General features: G+C 33.1%; 1 protein-coding gene across 5 annotated transcripts in view; it reads right to left on the reverse strand.

Moving 5' to 3' along the window:
- Window positions 1-2,880: 2,880 nt before the first annotated feature.
- LOC147066928 (uncharacterized) overlaps window positions 2,881-20,593 on the reverse strand; it is a 95,474-nt gene continuing 77,761 nt past the window's right edge. The window contains exons 10-19 of one of the 5 annotated variants that reach the window (XM_085954706.1): window positions 20,378-20,395; window positions 19,464-19,742; window positions 19,042-19,148; window positions 17,935-18,044; window positions 17,681-17,786; window positions 14,329-14,541; window positions 13,433-13,487; window positions 12,766-12,863; window positions 5,704-5,747; window positions 3,792-4,832 (exon numbers count right to left, since the gene is read on the reverse strand). In XM_085954706.1, coding sequence (XP_085810832.1) covers window positions 5,720-5,747; window positions 12,766-12,863; window positions 13,433-13,487; window positions 14,329-14,541; window positions 17,681-17,786; window positions 17,935-18,044; window positions 19,042-19,148; window positions 19,464-19,742; window positions 20,378-20,395 — 1,014 coding nt within the window. In that variant the 3' untranslated portion in view covers window positions 3,792-4,832; window positions 5,704-5,719. Of the gene's footprint in view, window positions 4,833-5,703; window positions 5,748-12,765; window positions 12,864-13,432; window positions 13,488-14,328; window positions 14,542-17,680; window positions 17,787-17,934; window positions 18,045-19,041; window positions 19,149-19,463; window positions 19,743-20,377; window positions 20,396-20,593 lie in introns of all 5 variants that reach the window. The other 4 variants (XM_085954705.1, XM_085954708.1, XM_085954707.1 and 1 more) reach the window with 4 other exon arrangements.

A 20,593-nucleotide genomic window follows, 5' to 3' on the forward strand; every position in this document is an offset into this window, starting at 1 on the left:
CTGTATAATCGTCATGATTGCAGTATCATACTGTGGCGTAAAGGCAGTGCGTTCGGCTGATAACCGAACAATCGTGGTTCGAATCCAATCGAGTGTGATTTTTTTCGTGTGAAAAAATAAATTATGTTACATGTCACACGCCAAAAATACACTCTGATCTGATTTTGTCAGATCCCCTAAGGATTTAGTTCTCCCAGAACGCCAAAGAGCCCGTGACCATTATCGGGTCAACTAACAGTAATATGACCGATAGCGATGCATAGCAATTTTTCTTGTCTTCGAAGTCTTGTTTTGCGCCCAATTCTGTTCAAATAATTATATTTTGTCGCGATTGCACATGATCGACTGCAGGGAATGACTGGTTATATTTAGATGCATGCATTTTGCGCACACAGTACAGTAAAACCTCGTTAATACGAATTCCACGGGACCGAAAATCTAAAAAAATTCTAATTACGAATTATGAAATGTATGGGGGAAAAATATAATTTTTTTTTTTTGATTTTCTTTAATATCGTCTACGATTAGAGCTGTGCCTACCAAATTTCCGGTTCTGTGTGTGTTAATGGGTCATAAATTGTCAGGATTGTTTTTATTACCTTAAAATAATTAATTTATGATGTTTTGTCTGTCACAATTTTCAATGACTGGCTCATGAAATAATGTACTTTATTACGATTTATTGAATATTTTTATATGCCAGGACTTGAAATAATTACGAAATTCGAATTAAAGGTATGGTTTTATATGAAAACAATGTTCAACGGACTTTTTTTTCGCGAAAATTTCGAAATACCCGTGTTCTTATTAACGAGGTTTTACTGTATTCAGAATTCTGATAACATCTCATCGTGTGGTCATTCGGATTGCGGCCATCAAATCTTTACAACGTAAATTCAAATGTAAGGCAATGTAATAATTATTATAATCTCTGCAATAAATTTCTCGTCTTTTCACAAACATTCTGATGTTCTCATCTAGTCCAAACGCACCAGACGCCACCATTTCATTAAAAACGTTACACCAAGCGAGAAATGGCGCGAAACACTCTTTCTCTACTCCGGGGGTGGTACTACATCAGTGGTTTCCAAACTTTATGTTACTACGCCTCCCTTTTAAAAAAAATCTAATCTTGGCCCTCCCCCCCTCCTTTATTTCATTAAATAATACACTTTTTTAAATAGCCAAAAATGTACTAATACAGAGATGAAAAAAAAACTTAATTATAAAAATAAACAAAGTTTTACTACTTATATTATATTCATTTTTTAATTAATTTATTTTTCATGCGATGGATGTGTTTATTTATTAGCCCAAAGTGCTATTTTTCTGCTAAACGGGATAGATATTTGGATTTCATTGCAGCTAATGCAGAAAATCCCGTTTCGCATAAATATGATGTTACGAATCCAATGGTAGCAGTACTTTACTTACAACTTGCATTGCTTTTCTTGACAAAGTATTATATTATTCTTCACTTCGATTCAACCAAAATTGAACTAGGGTTTTTGTTTCAATGAAATATCGCATGATAATTCTATCAATCATTGTTCATTGACAAATGGATTCTATCATGGGCCCCACATCCTGAAGCGGGTCACGAGGCCAGGATCTTTGGCGGGCCCACCTACCTATGGCTGAGGTTAAAGGCAGTGTGGTGCTCTGAAGAAGTGTGTCCTAAATTATACACGGTTATCATTTTAGTATAGCAATCATCATATAGGTATCACATCAAATAATTGCAACGCACAACCACATTTAATAGGTTCTGAAACAAAGTAACTTTTTTTTAACTAGTAGAGCAAATTTGTGATGTGTGTTATGCCCGGGCCCCAAACTTTTTATAAGCTATGCATTTGCAAACTGCAAACCTGTGGCTACATTTGTGTTTAACTTTTCTCGCCTCCCAGTTTGGAAATTGCTGTACTACATATTGGATAAATATATATTTTCATTTCGCAGTTACAACCTTATGCATAGGAGGTGTCGATATCTATAATTAACTATGCCATCCTGCAGGTCTATTCTTAACGGTTATCACTTTATCACTTGTCCATTATTTTCATTGTCCTAATTGACACAGAACGGATTCTACAAACAATACAGTTACCGGCGGCTGACTCTTAATTCATAATACGGCGAAAATTTAGGTTGTGTAGACATGTCGGTCAAATTCGGATATATTCGTGCTGCTGAACCCAAACGGATAAGACCGAACACAGATAAAGCCGAACCAGCGTCATCTAGTCGGTAATTAGCCGAACACAAGAATTTTGTATTGACACATCAGATATCAGCATAACCTACAATTTTATTAGTCATGTCATTGCGATTGCAGTACAACAGTCGAATCTTGCATCCCAATATATAAAATTAACATACTTTGTCCCGTTCTCAAAGTTAGTACGGCCAAGAGGGGGCTGCTAAAAGATATCACCTTTTCAACAGTTCAGGCGGTTAACTTTTTTACGTAACCTCCAGAATAGGTGAAGTGATAAATGTGATATATTTATCACAATTAGCTCTTTTTGGATGTTAAGTGATATGTCAGAATAGTCCTGCTGGGTGTGTCGGTGTCAGGTGTCTCGAAATGTTAATAGAGTACGTATATGGACATAGGCAATAAAAGTCTTGTAAACATTTTCTTAAGTAATCTTTTATTAAAAATAATTTGTTATTTGGATATAAATTAAGTAAGTGCTGACAAATTAAAGAAAAAATCAACAAAAAAAAATAACATTACAATATATTAAAATATGTAAATAAATAAACTTAAAATTATTAAAAAATAACTCATTCCATACCATACAAAAACCCTTAGACATTATTATTGTATAAATAAATTAAAATTTAATAAGATCTTTAGAGAACCATTTTTTTGTGCTGTTACAATAATAAATTATCTATCATGCTTATAACATAAAACCTGTCATGGTAAGTGAAGAAGTATGTCAACATATTATGACATTCACTTCAGTCGGAAAAATCCAATTAAAAAACAATATAATATTATCATCCTTGATGAATATTGAAGTATTTTTTTATATAATTATGTATAAGCTGTTATAAAGCTTGCATCAGTGTCATATTATAGACAAATTTTATATAATGTAATAATTGTATATTATTTTTTCTGTCACATGACAATTTCACCATTCCTAGACAAAATGTTTGAAACAATGAAATAAAAGAGACGACTCAATTAATTGTATATTTAATTTGATGTGAGAAATTCGAAAAAAATAATCCATAATATAAATTTATTAATTCCTTGTCAAAAAGTAAAAATATTTTTTCCCTACAATTTTTATTATTCAATGAGTAGGTAAGGTACTGCGGATAAAATGTTGTGTTCTTGAAACTTTTAAAAATATTTCAATTCATACGTTTCGGTGTAAAAGATAAAAAATTACGTAATTCATTTTACATAAATATATTTTTTATTATGCCTAAGCTGCGTTACATTTGAAGCCTCATTCACGTCGACACTTCTGCTATTACGTACAAACTGCCGTTGTACTTATATACCCCACATAATTAATTTGCACAATTATCTTTATCTTCCAGAATAAGAAGCATTAAGACAATCGTATTTCGTAGTTATAGTGCGAGTTTTTGAAAGCATACATAGATGGTATTAAGAGTAGAGAGAATTTTAATTTATCGAAGACTCAAACCAGCATTCAAGTTATATGATTATTGCGTACAGAAAACTAGTAAGGTATCACAGATACCGAAATTTTGTACTCATAAAATGTGAAGCCGAGAAAAGAGTACGATAATTTATTTTTGGACACATTATAAAAGTACACCGCTTTTAACCCATTCTAGAGCAGTGGGTAAATAAAAAACTAAATTTAATAATGTAACATTGAGATAGATTTGAAATATTGCTGTGTTTTTTTTATTTTAATATTATTTCAGTTCAGCAAAGCTTTTAAACAGCCATCAAAGTTCGAATAGCAGTTGTTTTTTTTTATGAATTCGTTTCTTAAAATCTTACATTACTAATAAAATGTCACCATTGGCTCTAGCAAAAACATGTATTATTACTTTTTATATAAGGCTTTATGAATATCAGAATGGTTTATTACAACAGTACGTACGTAACGATTTCAAAATAGTCGGTCGGTGTCACGGTGAGATTGCAAGTCTCCTGTACCTCAACCCGGTCAAAAGTCAACAATAAACAATGAAAAACTGACAGCTGACCGATCTTCCAAAGAATTAGTCACAATAATAATATATTTGCACACATTTAGCCGACACTATATAGTGGTTGGGTGCACACACTGTGTAAAAGAAAGAAAACTACATCGATTTGTATAATATGAATTATTATACGTATTACAGATACATTTTCAACAGTCATGGAAACAATGTTTTTATTATTTATTTTAAATGACGCAGCATTACACGCGAGGTAATTTATACCTTTATATTGAAAAACATAGAATGTAATATTAAACAAGCGTTTATGTAAAGTAATCTTTATCTGCTTTGTGTGACTTTTGACGATACATTCATTTAACTATTTATTATACACTTATAATAATATTCTATAAAATCTTTTGGCCAGTAGCAGAGATTATCGTGTCGGTTCAGAGTGTCTTCCGAGCACCACCTTTTATTAAGCAATATTATGTAACAATAATAATATTATGAAATAGTATAAAATCACCACACTCTCTTTTGAAGTTGAGGATAGTAATACGAAAAGACCCTTCACGGTGCACAGGTCTTCTTTTCATATTCAACGGATGAATGAAATAGTTCAACATCATCACAGCATTCTTATGTTCTTGTCAGTGAACGGTGAAGTTATGTACTGCCTGCAAACAAAACAATTGTATTAAAAAAAATTAATGTCAAACACTGACAGATTTCATTTCACAAAACTTTGACAAGAGAGTTTGATTCTATAACTGTGGCTTTACTAAAATAAGATTCAATTCGCATTTTAAAATATTTATTTCAATTTAACAGTTTTTAAAAATGTAGGTAGGTAAGTACATCAATTCTACTTATGTCGACAATCTTCCGTTGTTATTTGGAAGTATTGACAAGTTTACTGTAGTGTTGCACTAAATCCACTATCTGCATATATATATATATATATATTTTTTTTAATGTAAACATAAAAATATAATTTGTAATTAAACAACCCTTGACTGAAAATATTAACAACATAAAAAAAACTTTCAATGATACAATGTTATAAAAAATTCACTAAAACATAAAAATACTTTTTGAAGAAAATTGTGAATTCAAATTACTAATTTAAAACAGAAATGTTATTAAAAATTATCATAGATTACTCACTACAAACACACATTGTCAGTTTTATTAATTCTATAATAAAAAAAAATGTATTAATATAATTACATTTCTTGATAATACTCGTATTATTTTCGTTTGTATTTTGGATGCAAGTACAACAGATACCAAAATTGGGAATATTTTTGTCACTCCGTTACCATCAGCTACATTATTACATTATGCACAATCACAATGTTATAAATGAATTAAATATTACGCAACAGTAAAAGACAAAATTATAACTTCGATTAAAATTAACACAATAAAACAAAACAAAAACTGGAAAAAATACAAAGTGAAAAGCAATCATGTAGATCGGATTGGATTGGGTTATTGTGTCAAGCGAAATACCTCCAATATGAAAAATCAGAAAAATATAAACACCTGTCGACGGCAATTCTCATTCGTTGAGGACCGGAAGTAAAGACCTGAGTAAAAGTTACATAAAGAAAATGTTAACATTATACCCTGTTAGGACATACTAATATACAAACAATAATTATTATATTACAACTTTCAGCTAGATTTGTTACGATTCATAATGATACGTCACTCTATGGACAGATAATATAATATTTATATAATGGCATCCTCGCTTCTATCAATACAGGTGTTATTTTGATAATAATTACTATTATACGTGATACCTTCTAAATGAAATATTTTCAAAAATCAGTATTCGTGCATTCATAATATTATTGTAAATTTTAACTACACATTAACAGAATGAAAGCTTCGTATATAATGGTTACACGAATTTTTTTCATTTTGGATAAATCAGTTTATAAATACCTAGTTAGTTAGATTCTTAACAAATTGATTTATTTAATTGTTTGTTTGTCAACTCCAGATAATATATTCCATAGGTATATACGGTAACAAGGGTAAAATATTGATCTTTAATTACTAAATATCTCCTTATCGTTTGCATATTGCACCAAACGCAACGTATACTTTGGAATAGAAAACCTAAGACCAGTAGCATTCAGAGATAATGTGAGGTTCGAGGCAACCAGTATTTTTGAGGTTCCCGCGAAAAAGTCAAATTTATGGGGAAGAAAATATAAAATGCTTGACTATATTCGTGATATTTAATATTATTTATTTAGTAACAAAAGATTTTTGCGCTCTACCACCAGAACATTTAGTTATTACATATTTCGAAATAATCAAAAGGATCTGAAAATTTAGATTTAGAGAAACATAGTTGATTGTAGAGTTATTAATCCTTTTTTATAGGTAGGTACACTAAATAATCTCTCTGCCTGTACACATGCATGGATTTACTTGCACCAATAGCGTGTATTTTAAACTATCGCAATAGTAACTGTTTACACATAAAAGTGCTGCTTGTCTCGCCAATCTCATTCTTCAAGAGTAAGCGAGACGCGATGTTGTCATTTTATGGTACTATTTGACAGGTCGTAAAAATCAGTAAACCTCAAAATGAATCTCTGCGTAGTGTAGTTGGTTTTTTTACCAGCAGATTTGCTACTATCGTTCTACTGCGCAGGCGCAGATTTTGCACGGTCCAATTGTCGCATTAAAATTCAGAAGCTTATGAACATTTTTGATTCATGCATGCAATCTTGCGATTTGCATGATAGTACATGTTAACATGTGAATTTTTTTGTTATGGTCACGATAATACATACTTCTTCGACCATGTCCGATTCTAATGGGATCATATGGGCCTCCACAGAGTAGAGGTTTGTATTAACAGATTTTGTTTTTACGAGAAATGGATGTTAGCCACTTGCTCAACCTATTAGGTCCATACCCTGACCCACACACATATTGAAAAACAATATGTGTACTTGCCAGACCCAGGATTCGAACCTGGGACCCACGGCATGATAGTCCAACGCTTATGCCGCGCGGCCACCGTGGACGTACTATCAGCAGCAAATCCATGCACGTTACGTAATCAATAGAAATAATAGTTTAAAATTGAGGTCTGGGTAGCTGAATTTTCTTCCTAACTTCTAATGTAGACAAGTTCTAAGACACACAATATTTTGATGTTTCGATATATAATAGAGTCCAACTTTTGTGTTAATGACAATAATTAATAATATTCTTTATTCATTACCAATAATAATTTATCCTATACTAAGCTAATTGTTATAATTTATATCATGACATAATATATTAATATATTGACACAAACAAAATAAACCAGTGTACAAACACAAACTACAGATTGAAATTAATTAAATTAGCATCGATCAAGCATAACATAAAGCATCATGATATTCTAGTAAAAAATAGTTCATCCCAATTAATATTTTTAATGTAAAGATATAATCATATAATTTTTATTATTAGAATCTTTTATTTTTGTACTTGATTATTAGAAATATTATTTGGGATATTATGATAAATTTATGTAAAGATGGCTTCCAAGATAAAAAGTTCTAAGTTAAAAGATTTAAGAACAAAAATAAACCACGTAAAACCAATTTAGTAAAAGTACACAGTTAATTTTGGCATACCTACTCAATCACAAGTAGGTGACACGCAACGTAGAATATTTTAATTTGGAACCATCAATGCATATTATATACCTAGGCGGAGAATATGAAAAAGTTTAAATACCAGAGTGACAATAAAATAGTATACCGTTCGACTACAAAAAACATTAAATTTTTAATTCATCGATCGCTGCTGGCAGTTAACCTTAATTATAATAACCACCGAAACATTAAAAAAAATTGTTTCTTCTTAGTGAAATCATAAAACAATACCTTGTCGTCCCAAAAGAATAGTCGGAAAAAGACCTGGCAAGCCAAAGTAGATATGATAATCAAATATTATACGGTTGTGGCGAAAGCCACGCAATCAAATATAATATGATGAGATAATGTGATCGGCATGGAACAAAGAACGCAATGGAAGGCGGTGGCCAAGTGGAATTCGGTTGAAGCAACAAGGTATGGCGAGAGAGACTGCTACAGTGAATGTGGTTCAAGTACTTACTGAATAGTTTTTTTTCTAATATGTATGTAACATGATTATTGCACAACCAGATGGTGCTTAAAAGAAACACACACTGATCTAAAAAGCGACAATAGATTTATGACTGAATCTATTAGATTTATAGCTAGACTAAACACTCTACCTACATTGGCATATTGTGCTATTTTCTCTTGACAAATAAATATTTCTGAATGTGCGCTGTGGTTATGTGAATAGAACTGATGCTTAAAAAAAAACTATTACTGATTGAGTTATGTTCCAAGCAAACAATGCTGAGCATTGGAAATGTTAACAAACTGAAAATTATAATATAATCGAGAGGATGAGTGACAGAATAAATTCACTTATTCCATTTTCAGTGTGTGTTTGAATTCAGTGCATTGACCCATCAGGTTGAGAAAATAGCTAACAACCATTCTCTTGTTGAAAAAAATGTGTTATGACCCTCACCGGATTGAAGAGCCAATATAATAAATAAATAAATAAATTTATGTATAAGAAAGGAACCCACTATTAAAGATTAAATGAGAAAGAAACGTGTAAAATCATCCAATAACCTGATGTGGAAATAACGCGGCATTTAGACACCGAGTAGGTTCGCCGATACAGTGTGTATTAAAAACTATATGTATTGTGAATTATCAATAATTCTTTATGTGAATGTACATAATATTTTTATAATACATTTTTTCTCTTCTCACACACTCTTCGATGCTTCTTTTAAATGAGAAAGAACCAGTGCGATTTCCATGTTTTGTTTATTGTTCCATGGCAATCTACAGGGCAAGGATGTCTACATAATATTATTTGTAGAAATTTTTATTAAAGCCCCTCTACATCGGATAATATTATACTTTTACATAACAGTATTTCGTTAAGTAAACAACAACAAATTACATCCATTTGTTTTGTTATGTTATTACATAATATATAACATTTAATTTTAGGAACTGTCTGATTGAAAAGTAAATAAAACAACGAATAGAGGGCCTTTCAATATGTATTAAATTTGATGAGTTTGATTAATTTCTGTAGATTATGACGTTACATTGGCATTTTTCAAACAACACATAACTCATCACTGTATCATTAAAAATGCTAGTAAAATTACTATAATAAAACAGGATAAATCCCATTGTTTGAGATCATAATATCCAAGCAAGAGAAAGAGTAGCAAACTTTATAATAAATACTAATGGGAACGATAAAGTTAAACATTGCACATTAAATTTATCAAATAAATCCGTTTAAAAGAAGTATGAGTTACGCATTGTCATCAACAAGCCGATGATAAGCAGATATCTACCACTTAGCTATATTTCTGCAACTTAAATTGCAATGCACAAAGCGGCTGAGGACATGAGCTTTTTGGGCAACACTCAATAAAAGTAGTAGAATTTTTACGTCTATCGTGAGCACTATTAGACATTATAAACATCCTAGCCCAAGTATTGTATTTAGCCATAGACTACAAAATTAATTTTGGATGATGAAAAATGGAAGCTTCGTTTCAATCAAGCAATAATTTGTGTCCTGTAGGTACCTATTTCAGTTTTCATAAAACATTATTATAGGCATAAAATTAATTATAATATGTAATAAATTGAGCATTAAAGAAAAACGGAAAAGGTGTATTTTATTAAAATTACATAGACATTTTGAAGTTTATTTATGATGGCAGAATGACTGTAAATTTCTTCAGACTTCGAGAGTTGTACCAGACGATGGTTGGAATATGACAGTGAGTTTTGGTAACAAATTCTGCATCAAATTTGACACATCAGATTCTGAATAACGCAAGGACCATCATTGGTGTAACACCTCATCAAAGTAATATTACACTAATCTACAAAATTGAATACATTTATATCTAGGAAATAGAATATATAATAATATATTTTATTTGAAACATATTCACATGGCTTTTTAGTTCCAAAAAATAATATTTATAAATATGTGCCTAATAAGTTAATATGTAGGTTCCGTATTCAACATTTTAATTATGTACTATTTTATAAATATATTATGTATTGTCTCTTGTTAAGGAAACATTTTAGGTTAGATTGAATAATATTATTGTACACAATGCTCTGTACAAGTGTACACTATGAAACAAAATGATTTACACATGTTTTTTTTTTAAATCCTGCAATGACTTTTGTCCAGTTATCTATGTATGTAACAATATTTAATTGTCATAGGAAAACATTTTAATATTCTAATAATGAAAGCGCTGCTATGCTAATATTAGATTTTAAATAAATTAGCACATTATAATAATAATAATAAAAACATTGTATTTGTTGCCAATAATAACAAAAACTTGTAAGCCGGATTCATTGGTAATGATCCTACCTTTCATGCGGCCAGATACCCATGCTTGTATTTGTGTCACAAATATATTTTTGAATGAATCGTGTCATATCTTCTTCAAACATTGAATATTCAGCTGCAACTCGTGTCAAACCTCATAGGTACACGCATAAGAGCTGCCGCCTTTCACGATGCATGCTACACAATGTTTTTGTATTGAATTGGATATCGTATGTAGGGTCGCCTCGAAGTGAGCCATGCGTATATGTATCACGTATCATGCATCGTGTGACAGTCTAGCCTAGTGATGTGTGTACAAGGTGTAAGAATATCCCAACATAATATTTAAAAAATCTAATACTTCTACAATTAAAAAACGATTTATAGATACGCATTTATTGATATCCATTTAAATAAACCTCGCACAAAGCATTTCATTTTTACAAAAGCTATTTCCATGATAATAAGAGATAATTCATAGCCTTTTTTCTGCCGAGAATGTGCTCGACCCAATCACATTATTTACAGCATATCTTACGTCAATTCCCTGGCCACATGGCAAACTTCTGACTTGAATTCCTTCCAAAATTTTTTAAAGTTTGATACAAAATAAATACATATTACTAAGTATCTTTTAATTACCAAAATGTGATTTATAATCTTTTTGTAGACTTGTCAGTAACAATTGAAAAGTTGAAATATGATTTTATTTTGAACTGAGAATATTAAAATTAATCAGAAAACTCCAGCACTTTTTAATTCACCCATCAAAACACTGTTCAAATTCTAATTGATTCATGTTTTGTACCATTCCATTTCAGATTTTTTTTGCAACCTGGGATTCGCCATTCGATATCTTCCAGCACTATTGCAGACTCATCAATGACAAATGCACACTTGCATATTCGTCAGTTATCAGTGTGCATTTACAGTCGGTGAGTGTGTATAGTGCCTGATAACTTTGAAAGATGAAACCTGGACCACAAAAAAAACTCAAATGGAATACTACACAACTTAAAGCAATTAGAATTTAAATTCAAATTCCATCAAATACCCTCAGTCGATAAATATTAATTTTCAAAACACCATTTGTATGCGGTTTCTATAAAAATAGATTGCAAATTTTAAATGTCAGATAATGGTGATAGATTAAATATATATACAATATATATATATATTCTTTTTAATACTACAACAGGACATTATACCCAATGACAGTAGTGTAGTGAAACAGTACTTTAATTAGTAATAGAAGAGAACCAATCACAAACACCCAGGTTTTGAGAAAATCATATAAATATATTGTAACCTCACCGAGAATTGAACCCGCAGCCACCGGATGAAAGCCCAGTACATTACGTACTGGATTACGATACCGCTGATAATTATTTGATTGGGTAAGCAAAATTGAACCAATGTAAAAATTATGCAATAGGTATTTATACAAGAAAATTCTACTTTATTTTCTATTTTGGCGTTATGGTGATATCACGTCGTGGTCACCAAGATGACAGCATGAGGTTATAATCGTGAGTACGGATGTACTGATGAGATCAATGTGATCGAGAGATTGATTATATTAATGAACTGAGAGACTGGACTTGAGTGGAATGATGGTTGACTATTTCGAGTGACAGACTCAATGAGTGAGTGAGGATTTATGGATTATCCGTCCTGTTTATACTAAAGCAGTCCATATATTAAAAGAGACATAGTCGCAATTAACAAATCATAACAGACCTTACTGATCAAGTTATGATTGAGGAAATGCTGACAATCATTTTCGTTATATTGTTTTGTTTTGACAACAAAACATACATATTAAAGCGTGTCACCATGTAATGCTGAGTGGTATGATTGCGACACTATCAAAAATTGTCAGGAAACAATATGGAAAGAAAACTTGTTAGATAATTAAGACTAATATCACCTTATTATTCTAAAATGCCATTTTCGATTCTATTGATGAATTATTATACAAAACTGCAGCCGAATATTCAATAGTAGTCTTAGCATAAGGTAGGGTGAGACGAACACATATTGTTTTCCTAATAATGTCGCAGAGAATAATTTTAAACGTGAGGTTGCATCGGGACATGGCTCTGTCCGTTTCAGTGATTTCAATTCATAAATAATTGTCTACCGGTTACTTACAGTTCTATAGTGTGTATTGTGGAGCTTTGACAGGTGTTGAGCACTCGAACGTGGCAGTGTTTGTGACATTTCATCAGGCAATCGCGGCACTCGTAGCCCTGTAACAAAATCAATTCATTCGCTACTAAATGCTTAAATATACGTGAAAACACTAATACATAAATATTTTAAATATATTCTGCTAGTCTCCAGATGTATTTGATTTCTGGATAAATAAATCTAAAAATGTATACGATATGATTGTATTTCTAATTTGCTTGCCTACCTATTATCTTTTGTCCCTTGTAATCCGTTGGTTTATATTATGCAAGTGTTTAGACATGAATTTGATCTTAACACTCAATGGATATATATTTCTGATATAACAGCTCACTTAACTACGGAACTCATAAACTGGCCAGACTGATGCTTCGCACATGGGGCTACTGAAAGCTAATAATCTCAAACTTTTAAACCCATTGTCTTTCCTACTTCATTCTAAGCTTTTCCGTAATATCTTTACGGGAATATTCTGGCAGCCTGTAATTATACAAGCGGCAGACATAGCTTTAGTTATATTGACATGAATAATTTAAATATTGTTGAATTAACAAAAATGTTTTCAAACCATTATAATCACCAGTTTAATTAATACAATCCATATACAAATTACGTAATTATTACATACCTGTTTCCCGATTCTTCTTGCGATGTTCTTGTGGCAGACTTCACACACGATTCCACTGAAATTAACGCCATAGAAAACAGTTTAATATAACATGAAATACAAAATATGGAAACACCTCTGAAACAGACATATGTATAAGGAGATGTACCTATATGTATATGTCACCTGCATTGATTGTATGTTCAATATTACAGTCTAAACGCCGGCTAGACGTTCATGCTTTACCAAAAGCTTACCTCCGGAAACTGGTTTGTATCAGGGAAGCCCGTGTGTATGGACGGGAATACTGTAACTCGCGCAAACCGAAAAGCGCTAAGTGTTTCATATTTTTTGCACAAACTATACAGCGCAGGCAAGTCGCTGCCGTCTAGCCGGCGCTTTATAATATATCGTGGGTATTCTGCGAAAAAGCACTAAGTCAAAATTTTGCTGTTTTGACTTAATGATGAGGTAATCTTATTAAGAGTACGCTCTATAGTCTACAAAAACACACACAGTCATATCTACAAAACTGGCGAAGATAATTTATGTTATAAGTCAAAAAGACATACATCTATTCAGAGAAAAAGCACTAAATGGACTTAGTGCATTTGCTTCTCTCATTCTCAGGCTATATTCACAAAATTCTGCGTGCGAAACTGCACTAAGTCATACTCAAAGCAATATCGCAGAAAGGAATTTGCCTTTTATATATATAAAAAAAGTTAAGATCGTCCAAACTTTCAAACTCGATTATCTCAAAACTAGTATTTTTTACTTAATGCTTATTCGCAGAATACCCACAATATTCAATATATAAAAGTAGTATTATAATATTACATTATGATGGAGTAAAAAATTCCAGCCGTGCATAAAACCTTCACGGACTATTGTAGACAAAAAAAATTAAAGCTTACCCAGCGAGATGCTTGGCAACGAAGGTATGATCGTTGAAGATGTGCAGTTTGGTTCCCTTTCTCCGCCACCTGGAGCGCTGTGCAATGGATAAAGGCACGAGGAAATGTTTACGGACGCCATTGTCCACAGTCTCTAGCACCAGAGTGGACGCCTCGTGGAGGTAGGTTCGAGTCGATGCTCCTGATATTCCAGACATTTCACTTATTGAAGACCTGCACAGAGAAGCACACTACAATGGAAGCACCCAGATGGTTCCGGCCCAAGTATTTTTGTGTTCAATTTTCGTACAGTTTAACAGATTTTTTCTTCAAACTTTGGTGATAGTCATCAATACAAAAATTATAAGGCAAAGGATGGGACTGCTATATCCATGTCATTACGTCCACTCAATAATGATTAAGTGGATCTCCGTTTAGCGTTTCGGGTCTGACAAGAGTCACATGTCATTGTTTCAATGTATTTAGACATAGCATGGTCGTGATCAGTGGCGCACCCAGGGGGGGAGCCAAGGGGCCCTGGCACCCCCCAAAAATGAAAATTATCAGAATGATTTTAAACATTGAAATTGAAAGCCAATAAACTATACCTTTGGGCTTAGACAAATAAAAACACGGCAAAAAAATGATTTGTAATAATTCTCCAGCATCCTTTTTAGAAAAATTTCTTAGATTTTAATTTCTAACACAAAAATTTCGAAACACTAATGTCAGGTTTTTTTAGAAACCCAATCCCTAATGGAACTGTCAAAATATTTTCGGTGTCCACCCGAATACCGGAGTGGTGTAGGTCATGGCTGGGAGGGCTGACAGGGCTCTAGCCTGGGGGCCCGGGCTGCGGAGGGCCCGGCGTGTCGGGTTGACCAGATAAGTGAGATAAACACACATCATCAATTAGCTTTAATAGTAAAAAAAAGTCGACTGCGGCGCTATTATACTTCGTGGCCGTGAACATTTTCAATTACTTATATAACTGTTCAATATATTTTTATTATTATGTGTCGATACTCGACAGCTCCATTATTAAAGTAAATGTATTAAAAATCGCCAATAATTCACTGTATAAGTACCTAACCTTAATTTGAACTAAAACACAATTTGAAAAACGTTAATGTAGTGTTTCACACTGCCTTTAATCTTAGCGGTAGGTAGGGGGCCGCCAAATATCCTAGCCTGAGGGCCCGTTTCAGAATGTGGGGACCATGGTGTAGTTACACCGAGTGCAATAGACAAAAGACCGATAAACGAGAAATTAGGCTGTGAAGAAGAAAAAGATCCTATAGCACTAATTTACATTCTCTTCCTTGGGCCCCCCCCAATATTAAATCCTGGGTGCGCCACTGGTCGTGATAGGTTGAGCAATAGACCAACAACCATTTTTGGTATATTTCATGTGGTACAATTGGTAGTCACAGAAAATTATTTTGAAAGAATAGATGCATTAAAACCTACGACTAAAAAAAGGAGGAATGGGCATATGTATAAATCACGGCAATCAGAAAGGCCGGCAAATATGGTTGACTTTGCGTTATACACAAAATTACAAACACATACAAAGTTTATACGCACACGTACAGACCACGTGATATTTGTTTACGCAAAATCGTCGCTTTCCAAAATGGTGAATTTGGTTGCCCATTTTTAGATGGCAATGAATCAGTATGTTCCTTCCTTTCTTTTTTTATTCGTTGGTTAAAACACAGACCTCGTATATAGCCAGACAAAAAAGACAGTGTAAAGTTTACTACAAATGAATTCACAATGCAAAATGATTTGCAGTTATTTTTAACGCCAGTTGAGGGGTGGGGAATCTTTTCCTATTGTACTCCAATGAGACAGCATTCAAGATACTTCAATTGGGTGCACTTCAAAATATACATTATCTTATAAAAACCTAATTACTATGAACTACGAGGGTGGGTCAATAAGTCCTTAGAAAAGCCGACAGGTGGCGCGACTAGTACTGTAAGCGGTTTGTTTTCATGCAGCGGCACTACCGATTCAGTATGCTGCGAAGTTTCAATCAGATTGGTCGGGTTGTTGTGTGTTTCTCGTACATTTAAAAAAAAAATTTGCTAGTTTACAAAAATGGAGAAAATTGAGTTTAGAGCTGTTATTAAACATTTTAATATAAAAGGGTTAACAGCAAAGGAAATAAAAAATGAGTTGGATTTAGTTCACGGCACATCTGCTCCTTCACTTGCAACTATTTATAACTGGTTAAATGAATTTAAACGTGTTCGTACATCAACAAAGGATGAACCACGCTCAGGACGTCCTGTAGAGGTGACTACACCAGAAATGATCAATAAAATCCACGATATGGTGTTAAGTGACCGAAGATTAAAGTTGAATGAGATAATTGAGGTTACAGGGATCTCAAAAGGTAGCGTCATTTCTATTTTACATGACAAATTAGGCATGAAAAAAATTTCTGCAAGATGGGTGCCGCGTTTGCTCACAGTCGACAATAAACGCAATAGGGTGGTGGCCTCTAAAGCCCTGTTGTCGCTCATGCAACGCAATCCGGATGAATTTTTTCGTCGCTTTGTGACTGTAGATGAAACATGGATACACCACTATACTCCCGAGACGAAAGAACAGTCAAAGCAGTGGATTGCGAAAGGCGAACCATGTCCAAAGAAGGCGAAAACCGTAAAATCAGCTGGTAAGGTTATGGCTACTCTATTTTGGGATGCACGTGGAATTATTTTCGTTGACTATTTGGAAAAAGGAAAAACAATAACAGGGGATTATTATGCATCTTTATTGGACCAGCTAAAAAACAAAATTGAAGAAAAACGGCCTCATTTAAACAGGAAAAAAATCCTCTTTCATCAGGACAATGCCCGTGTTCACACATGTTTACGATCAATGGCTAAAATTGAAGAATTGAAGTTCGAATTGGTCGACCACCCACCGTATTCGCCAGATTTAGCCCCCAGTGACTTTTTCCTTTTCCCAAACATAAAAAAATGGCTAAGTGGCAACGTTTTTTTTCAAATGAAGAAGTCATCGATCGAACAAATGCTTATTTTGAGGACCTTCCGAAAACTTATTTTTCTGACGGTTTAAAAAAAATTGAGAAACGTCTAACCAAGTGTATTGAGCTCCAAGGAGATTATGTTGAGAAATAAAAAAAAATACAAAAATAAAAACTGTTTTAATGCTTTTTTCTAAGGAATTATTGACCCACCCTCGTATCTTGGAAAAAATGGCAATTTTGATTCATTTAAAAGACCGCAGGTTCCCTACCCCTGCATTATCCCATAAGTCGTTTCATTTTCATATATTCAGTCTCCGTCTAAATCTGTCAAAGTAAGACTAATTAATAAAATATAATGTTTATGTGTACCTTCTTGATGTTCTGGACTCGTCACCAGATTGTGCTGGCGAATTGGTTGAGGAAAGGCCGCTTGTGTTTGCTATTCTTGTTGGGGATGGTACGGACAGAGAATTTTCTGCAAAACAACAATCAAACTTATTTATGAGGGGATGATGCTCAGATGACTATGAAACATCCCAAAACGTTAATAAAGCCATGCAATTTGAAATGTAAAAATTCTCCTTAAAGCAAGCTCGTGATATAAATGACTCGTGAGATCTCACCTGAGAGGTTATTTCTATCGGCGCTTATACTTCTGGCGTGGGGGGGTTGGTCTTCGCTACCGCTGTCCTGGACATCTACTGACTTGGCGCGCGTCCGTGATCGATTCAATCTGACAACAAAATACTACATTGTAACTTTATGTATTTTAAGATCATTCAATGGATGAGATATCCATGTAAGAACTGAATGGTTGTCTCCATACAAAATAAAGTAATGAATATCAGATTATACATGGGAAACATGAAATAAATCATATTTACAATCCTCAAAACAATTTACCACACCATTCATTTTGTCATCTTAGAGCAGTGATTCCCAACTTATTTTGTTTGGCGGAACCCTTGAGACATTTTGAAAATCTCGCGGAACCCCTACTTGGCCAACACACATTAAGGTCCAGGGTGATAAATTACAAAATGGCCATACTAAGCAGTAGGCAGAGACATACCTAAGCAGAGAGTCAACCATAATCAGACTCAAAGTGCTACTCCTTACTATTTCAGTGTCAAAATAATATGTTATCTAAATTCACAACCTACTGTAATATCAGTGTTGATATCTTAAATAAATATATGCATAAATCTTTAAAATTAATTATTTAAATTTAAAAACAAGGACACTAGCGCCGCCGCCGGTGAAATATTGTTATATTTACGTAATCTACCATCAAAACTTGTATTATTCGTTTCCTTCCTTAGTCTGCCACCCTCTTAGAATGTTTTCTTTTATTTTGTTAACTGTCAACTGTCAAATGTCTTGTGCCAAACAATGCACAACCTGCTTACCGGCATAGCATGTCACTGCCGATAGGGTCAGTTAACAATAATAATTAGTAGGTAACGACGTATTAAAAAATATATTATAACAGTTTTTAATACAACTGAATTGCTCGGTTTTTCTTCCTTCATATAGCCGTTCCTACGTAGAATTCGATCTAATTCAAGAATATCTATGACGCAATATCTAAACCTAAACAAGGTCAATTTTTCAACACTCCATTGCTCAAATGCAGGTTTTATGAACGTTTTGTTATATATTCACGAATATTACACATAAATGGGTTGAATTGAACAATATTACAATTCATTAGTATGCTGTCTCTCTACCTTCTTTTGATGGTTCCGAAGAAGTCTCTTCTCTTTTTCTGCCGTGGTATTCTTTCGGGAGGCTGACCGTTCATTTCTGGAACCGGATTATGGTGTACATCGCCGGGCTATCAACAAAACAACAAAAAAATAAATACTCAACTCAAAAAATCAATACCAGAAGAAGCAGATTTTTTAAAATCAAGTATCACTATTCAAGTTTGCTATAAACAAAAAGAAATGTAAACGATCATGATATTATATGGGTAACCAACACATCCGACTGTTGCGAAAGACACCCAGTGATTTTTGGTTCACAAGCATGTAAAGTTGGCTTAAAACTTTCCTTATTTTTAAATTATATAAAATAGATATTTTTAATAAAGGGAAGTAAAAAAATATTTGGGGCACGGTGAGTGGATTTACATTTATATACAACTTGCCTCTTTTTCTCCAGCAATGGGCAGCTTCTCACCAGGTACGGAATCCATTCCCACACTTCCGCCGTTTGGCGTTTCTTCGAGGATTTTATTTTTGTCTGTGTTAACAGTCACTCGCTTCTCTTCACCCCTGGTCAGAGGGGTAGACGTCAATTCCTCTTCGGCAAGTTTGCAAAGGGCCTCATCGATTTTCGTATTGTCTATTTCATCAATCACATCTTCATAGATACTCGATCTATTCTGTTCTACTTCAATAAATTCACCGGAATCAGTTAATTCTACCTTTTCATTTCAACAAAATTGTTACATTAATGTTGATATTTAAAAAAGACCGAAGAAAAATGAGCATTATTATTCAAGTATCATAATTTTTTTTTGATTCAGTGATGAAGGTTCCAAATAAATTACAAATTAGCAATTCAAAAATTCATTTGACGTCGGTATGTGTCGATGTTTTCAGAGTTTTTACGACACAGAGTAGTTTGGAGTCCACGATGTTTTTGAAGTACGGCAACATTGAGAGAGCGTTCCATTTTCGAATTGCGAGCATGCATGTCAGAGAAAGGCGGGAAAAATACAAAACAAATGCCATTAGAAACAATACACGAACACGATAACAAAAATCTATTAAAATCAAAGATACACAAATCAGTTCTAACTACTCTAGACCAAGCGAAACCAATACTTCCTGCTTTAAATTAATATCTTTATGATATTTTAATCGTATTACATTTTGTATTAATATTGTACAGATATGTGCACAAATTTCACATTATGCAAGATGCATCTGCATAATTAATAAATTGATGGTCATCTTTCAATTATTACAAAATAATACTAAAAAGTATATACATGTACATGTAAATAATTGTAATTATCGTTAATTAACTAGTTATTGAAGAAAAACAAATTGGTACCTTGGTTTGTTTTGGCGTCTAAAAAACATCAATTTTCAATCCGGGTGTTAGCAGCGTAACAAAACAACAAAAAAACAAAACATTGGATTAATACATTATATTATAAAAAAACAAAGCAATAAGGTCCCTTACACGCTGACAATAGGTCAATGGCAACCAAGTTGACAGCAATCATGGGGCACAAAAAAGGAAATGAAAATTTATGCACACCAGCGA

This window comes from Rhyacophila brunnea, unplaced genomic scaffold (genome assembly GCF_057557595.1).
Source record: "Rhyacophila brunnea isolate RB1 unplaced genomic scaffold, BYU_Rbru_1.0 scaffold_4, whole genome shotgun sequence".
Taxonomy (NCBI): domain Eukaryota; kingdom Metazoa; phylum Arthropoda; class Insecta; order Trichoptera; family Rhyacophilidae; genus Rhyacophila; species Rhyacophila brunnea.